At 32.8% G+C, this 7,226-nt stretch overlaps 1 protein-coding gene across 1 annotated transcript; it reads right to left on the bottom strand.

The window, feature by feature from the left end:
* Window positions 1–687: 687 nt before the first annotated feature.
* On the bottom strand, window positions 688–5,761 carry mtrf1l (mitochondrial translational release factor 1-like). Its single transcript, XM_048203877.1, has 7 exons — window positions 5,256–5,761; window positions 5,111–5,190; window positions 3,190–3,373; window positions 2,921–3,084; window positions 2,594–2,711; window positions 1,095–1,231; window positions 688–930 (listed from the first exon to the last, which is right to left on the bottom strand). Exons 1-7 carry the CDS (start codon window positions 5,611–5,613, stop codon window positions 721–723), a joined length of 1,251 nt encoding a protein of 416 aa, XP_048059834.1. The 5' UTR covers window positions 5,614–5,761; the 3' UTR covers window positions 688–720.
* Window positions 5,762–7,226: the final 1,465 nt, after the last annotated feature.

The following is a 7,226-nucleotide window of genomic DNA, read 5'->3' as shown; positions in this document are numbered from 1 at the left end:
TTATTTTGTTTTTGTGGCGCACCAAAAATATTCTCGTGGCTTTATAATATTAATATTGAACCACTGAACTCACATGAACTGATTTAAATATGTTTTTAGTACATTAATGGATCTTGAGAGTTTGAATGGCTATGCTCAGGCCTCACGGAGCCATCAGATTTCATCAAAAAATATCTTAATTTGTGTTCTGAAGATGAATGAAGGTCTTACAGGTGTGGAACGACATGAGGGAGAGTAATTAATGACAGATTTTTTCATTTTTGGGTGAACTAACCCTTTAATGTGCTTTCTGTGTGTATAAAATCACTTTTGTATATTTCTATTGATGCGGACATCTAAATGTCTTTGACCCATATATATATGTGTGAGGATTTACAAGGCCCTGATTTAAAATCCCAGAATCCTGACTGTGATTTTCAGGTCTGAAACTGTAATACAAAAATGAATGAATGTGGAAATGTATGCATGTTATACTCAGCTTTAAATAGCTAGAAATTGTTCTTTGTGAGTTAAATCTCTACAAAAGGATTTCTAAAAATCTCAAACAACTGTAAAATTCAAACGGGCCGTAAACCCCACCAAAGCATTTCACGCGGCTGTGTGAACTCCTCAGAGAGATGGTGAGATATACCGCGCTCTTTTCTTAGAGACGGCTGAGCTCAGTTCAATCTGACGACCACGAACACAAACTTTTACACATTTCTTTATTGGCACAAATAACTACTGATCCTGATCACTGTCTCTGAGAATGTCCAGGAGGGATTCCTGCTCCGAAAACTGTTGCAAAAACACGATCATCTCCTCGAGCAGCTCCTCTCCTTGTAAAAATCCACGAACGTCATGAATGGTTTTTCCAATCCGGTGATCAGTGATCCGGTCCTGGGAGAAGTTATAGGTCCTGATTTTCTCTGATCTGCCTTTGGTGCCAATCTGATCCAAGAGAAGTGAAATACAGTATAATTTGCATATATCAATTTTAATATGTGACATTAGATAGTCACTTAATCAACATTGACAGATGTGGATATCATTCACTGGGAAGATTCATGTTTTCATGTTTCAAGTGTTGATTTGACATGAATAAACTGATGTACCTGGAGTTTTCGAGCCTGGTATCTCTTACTGGTCTCCTCCTCCAGCCGTGCGCTGTAGAGTTTGGCTCGCAGAAGTGTCATGGCGGTCTCTTTGTTCTTGATCTGAGAGCGTTCCTGCTGACATTCAGAGACTGTGCCTGAAATCATGAATAATTATGAATAAGAATCACTGCCAAAGTCACGCAGGTCAGAGACATATTATTACAATTTAAAATAACTGTTATATATTTTAAACTGTATCTTTATTCCTGTGATAATGTCGCGTTCACAAGATGTAATATGCGTCTCTGGTGTCTCCAGAATGTGTGTGTGAAGTTTCAGCTCAAAATCCCCCACAGATCATTTATTATAGCTTGTCAAATTTGCCCCTATTTGGGTGTGAGCAAAAACACACCGTTTTTGTGTGTGTCCCTTTAAATGCAAATGAGCTCCGCTTTCCAGAAGAGGGCGGAGCTTTAACAGCTCAACAACAACAAAACAAGACAATCTCACGCAGCCAAAATGAGGAAAGTGTTCAGCCTTACATTGTTCAAACCGGAGTCGACACTGATGGAGAGACTCAGGAAGAAGTTACAACTTTTAGACGTTTCTGAATGGTTAGTGGATAAATTGATGTAGTTGCTGTGGAGTTGATTCAACTCATCCACTAGCATGTGCCGTCATGTTCATCTTTTGTGTTGAATTGGCCCTCGTTTGTGAAGCAGTCCGGCGTAAAATACGGCATTTACAAAAACAACTCTTCCTCTTCTCTAAAGCAGCCCAACATGGCCCCGCCCCCTTTGTTGCGTGTTCTCGGGGGCGGGGTTTATGTAAATTTTGTGGTTTGTGACGTCACTAACACAGAAAGAAGCTTGTTGTAGTTCCTACCAGCCGTTTAAAAAGCAATTTCTGTAAAAGAAAATATCTCCCTTTGTATTGAACTTTGAGCGTCGTAACTTTGCAGATGTTGTTTATGATCAAACAATTTGCGTATAATTTGACTCATTCATGCAGATTTTGTGCTCACGCCTCTCTGTGAGCACACTGGCTTTTTTTCCGCTGCTTTAATGCTCTTAAACAGTCAAAAACAATGTCAAAATGCCCGTCTTGGCGAGTATCACGTAAACACAGTCGGTTGTGTTTGAAGTGAACATAAACAGTTGAGAAAGAAAACGTGTGTGTCGCAAGTTCGTAATTACTGCAATTACATAATCACAGCTGTTTGAAAGCTCCTACTTACCACCTGACATGGATAGTGGTGCCATAGAAATGCATAATTCCCATGAGCAGCTCTGAATATGATGTCACGTGTTGTCATCTTGAGACTACAGTAATTGCAATATGACGTGAATGCAGCATAACAGGATAAAATATCTATATGGCAGTGTTTCCTCATGGCATCGATGTCAGAACTGTGGCTAGTAACTTTGGAAAACCACTAGCCACAGTGGCTGGTGAGCAAAAAAAGTTCATGTTCGAGCCCTGTATATATATATATATATATATAAACTCCAGCTGACCTGTGGGTAGATGTACGATCCTCACAGCGCTGTCGGTGGTGTTGACATGCTGTCCTCCTGCTCCACTCGCTCTCTTCGTCTCTATCCTCAGATCTTTGGGGTTGATGGTAAATGAGATCTGTGACGGTGAAGAGAAAGTCAACAATGCAGTAGAATACTGGAATGTTTTCCTCAAAAACCTTCATTTCTTTTCCACTGAAGAAAGAAAGACATGAACATGTTGTATGACATGGAGGTGAGCAAATGATCAGGAAATTTTAATTTGAAAGTGAACTAATCCTTTAATAATAACACTGAATTCACACGCGCGTTTAGTGTAACGTGTACCTCAGTGGGCTGAGGAAGTATCGCTACGGTCATCGTGCTGGTGTGTATGCGACCTTTACTTTCCGTTCTGGGGACCCTCTGGACACGATGGACACCAGCTTCAAACTTGAGCTTCTTATAGCTGAGTGGACCACTGATGCTGGCCGCTGCGTGCCTGACGCCCCCTGGACAAACCGAACACAGCGCTGAAGTGAGGGTGAGGCACAAATCCACCTAGGCTGATGTTATTATTAAGAGTTTATAGAGTCTTTGCTTATCAGTTTGTCAACCTAGTTCACTAGACATGACCTCCAGGATGTCAAAGCCCCAGCCGTGGAAAGCAGCGAAGTTCTGATACATATCAAAGATCTCTGAGGTAAAGAGCATAGCTTCTTGACCTCCGACCCCCGCCGTGACCTCCAGGACCAGGTCGCTCATGTCTGATTCCTCCTCTGGGATCAGCAGAGATATAATCTGAAACACAGCAGAGAGTGCCTGTTTTTAATTGATTTATTCTTAATATAGAAAATATTAATTAAATTAATAAATAAACACACAAACACACACACACATATATTAATTATATTAATATATTATATAATTAATTTAAATTAATATATATATAATTTTAAAAAAGATATATAATTTTTATATACATATATCATTTTATTGAATATTAATTTAATTTTATACACATATTTCTAATTCATTTACTGGTTACATTTAGTGTATTGTTTAAAAATAAATATATTAATATGTACATTTACTTTATATATATATATATATATATATATATATATATAGTGTATAAATATTTTAAATTAAATACTAAATTAGTTCTATATATATTATTTTCTAGTTTATGTATATTTACTAATAATTTATAATAATATATTAATAATAACAAAATTTATATGTAAACATTTTATTGGTCCTAAAACAGGCATCATGTTTTTACATTGTTTTTACAACATTTTTACTACTTTTTGTACTGCTTTAAAGTAATAATTTAATAAGAGTAACAAATAAATAAATAATCATGATCAAGTAAGTACATGCTGTTATTGATATTGTATATTAACAGTATATAACTGGATGTTTTTAATTGATTTATTCTTAAACAATACAGTCAATGTAATCGGTAAATGAATTGAAAACAAACATATAAATATACAAATTAATTAAAATAAAAAAATAATTAAATTAATAAATAATAAAAAAATAAATGTAATTATATATAATATAAATGTAATTATATAATATATAATATTATTTTAGACATATTTATAGACATATTTCTAATTCATTTACTGGTTACATTGTTGAAAAATAAATATATTAACATGTACATTTACTTGATAATGATTATATATATATATATATATATATATATATATATATATATATATATATATATATAAATATTTTAAATTAAATACTAAATTAGTTCTATATAAATTATTTTCTAGTGTATGTATATTTACTAATAATTTATAATAATAACAAAATATACATATAAATATACTCCTAAAACAGGTATTGTGTTTTAACACTGTTTTACAACATTTTTAATTGGTTTGACTTACAAAATCTTACTAATTTAAAGTAATAATAAATAAATAATCATGATCAAGTAAATGAAAATGCTATTTATAATGTATACTAACAGTATATAATTCATTCATTTTAACAATACAGTAAAAGAATTAGAAATTAACATATAAATATACAAAATTAATTTTAAATAGTTTTTAAAAATATATTTATTAATTTAAATGGGATACACTTATATATTTATAATTAATTTACTGGTTACATTTAGTGTTTTGTTTAAAAAATAAATAATTAACATGTACATTTACTTGCTAATGATTATTTATTACATATAGTATATAAATATTTTAAATTAACTACTTAATTAGTTCTATATTAATTAGTTTATGTATATTTACTAAAAATATATTAATAATAAAATATAAAAATTATACAATTATATATATATATATATATATATATATATATGTTTTGGAATAAACTATAAAATTGACTCGGATATGTGAGATTTACCCATAAAATCTGTGAGTGTTTACATGTTATCCTTCTTATTTAAAGTAAAAGGATCTCAGTTTCAGGTCTGAATGACTATCAATAAGGGTAATTTATGTAATAAAGGTGTCTGGCATGTAAATGAGATCTTTCGCACCTCCTCACCTTTTGTTTGAGGTCCTGAATGACCTTCAGACATTCGTCCTCCTCTGATTCTGCCAGTTCTTGTAATTCAGGCTCATTGTCTGGAAGGAGATGCAGATGTAAATGAAATGACTCTCCAGAAAGCTTTTAATCTCAAGTGTACTACCTTTCATCAAGTCCTGTGTGTCCTCCAGCTCCTTCTGTTTTTCCTGCAGCTCCCTGATCTTCTGCACCAGAGGTCTCAGTACAGAGAGGTCAGTCTTCTTCATGTTCAGATCCTCCTCATCCTCATGCAGAGGTTCAGAGCTGATGGAGTCCAGCCATGAGTTATACTCCAGCTCCTTCTTCCTCAGGTGGGCCTGTAGAGACTTCTTGTTGAAGATCTCATCCACAGACAGGATCTTAGTGAGCATCACAGGCTGGGATGTGTGAAAGGCTCTTTGAGTCTGTGCTAATGTGCTGTGAATGACTCTGACTGTCCTGGAGAGTGTCACATTCAGCAGCTGAAGACGAGAACTAGCCATCTCCACTCAAGTGCTGTCTTTATAGTGAGCATTTAACATTCAGATGGTTTTCCAAACACTTTATTACAGCCTGCAGTTGACATCTGTGAAGAACAACAACATTCACGTGTACTGTATGAAGCTTCTTTTCCGGGTAACATTTTGTTTTTTCAAAATAAAAGTCAGTAATGTTACAAAACACATGATTCAAGACGTATTTTATGTATTAAAAAATCTTTACATTGTCTAACAATTAGGAATATTATATAAAAAATAAATGTACAGGCATTTTAAAATAAAAAAAAAAATGTTACGTTCATTATGATCAACACGGAACACGTACTTTTAATTACAAATTAAAAGTATTTATTTATTTGAATAATTTTAATTATTACCATTAAATATATTCTGTCTATATAGTTTTAATAAAATATAATTTTTTATTAATTAACATTATTATTTTTATGAAGGCTTTTTATTTAACAACAAATATAATATTTTAAAATAAAAGCCCGTGTCGTTTATTTGAGGTAAACATTACATTACATTTATTTTATATAATTTTTAAATTAACGCGTTTTATATAAGCAATATATATTAATATAATATTTTAAAAGACAATCTACTATTTACAAAAAAATAATAATTATTATTAATAATTTACAGTACCACTGAAACCAGGAGATGGTAGTATTGCCAAGGTTATTTAAGCGCGTTTCATATAAACAGTATATTAATATAATATTTCGAAAATCAGGAAATCTACTATTTATAATACAATATAATTATAAATGATACTTTATTTATAATAAAAAATATACTATATTAAGTTCCAGTAAAAAAATCAAGCCAAGATGTACAACAACCAACGACAGTATCAACAATAACCAATAGATGGCAGTATTAGCAAAGGTTTATTTAATTTTATTCATTTCAGTTACATGTTTTATTTCTGAATAAAGTGTTTTCATCATGAAAGTCATATTTATTTCAGCAGTCAGGTTGTTTTAGCCCAGCGATTGGGTTAAATGTTTGACCTAACCTGCTGGCCAGTTTTAATTAACCCAACTGTTGTTTAAAAATTACTTACATAATATTTAATTTTCCAGAGCTCGATGTTATTGTAATGAGCTGAAGAGGAAGGAACCCCAATCTGTGAATGTCAGGGAATCTTTCTGCACAAAACAAATATCTTTGTTCGCCCTCTGTGAAGAAAAACACTGAGCAGCTGGAAGCTCCTGCCAGTGAAGTTTGTGTTCAATAAGATCACTGATGGACAATAACAGAGCTTGTCTATTCATTACAGATGTTCTCAGTGAAGATTGTTCTCTGGTTCAGATCCATAATTCCTCTGTGTATCTGCACATGTCACACTCCCTCAAACATCTGAACATCTCTGAGACACTGAAGGTCCGATTAAGAGTTTCAAATGAAGCACATTTTGATTGTGTTTGAAACAAGTTTCACAAGAACGCTCTAATTTATACAGAATACAGTAAGTATGTCATTATGTTACAATGCTGGGTTAAAAACAACCCAAGTTGGGTTGAAAATGGGCAAACTCAGTGATTGGGTTGTTTTAACACAGCAAATGAGATATTTTTGACCCAGCGGTTGGGTTAAATGTTTGCTCA

Source organism: Megalobrama amblycephala, linkage group LG10 (assembly GCF_018812025.1).
Source record: "Megalobrama amblycephala isolate DHTTF-2021 linkage group LG10, ASM1881202v1, whole genome shotgun sequence".
Lineage (NCBI taxonomy): Eukaryota > Metazoa > Chordata > Actinopteri > Cypriniformes > Xenocyprididae > Megalobrama > Megalobrama amblycephala.
This window is presented reverse-complemented; position numbering and strand designations above follow the sequence as displayed.

Bases quoted from the DNA above. Each gene is read 5' to 3' on its own strand.
- mtrf1l (XM_048203877.1), bottom strand. From the start codon at position 5,613: ATGGCTAGTTCTCGTCTTCAGCTGCTGAATGTGACACTCTCCAGGACA. The intron at 2,712-2,920 runs GTACACGTTACA...TCACCGTCACAG, and splicing joins TACTTCCTCAGCCCACTGAG to ATCTCATTTACCATCAACCC. The intron at 931-1,094 runs GTACATCAGTTT...CTCTTGGATCAG, and splicing joins ACCAGGCTCGAAAACTCCAG to ATTGGCACCAAAGGCAGATC.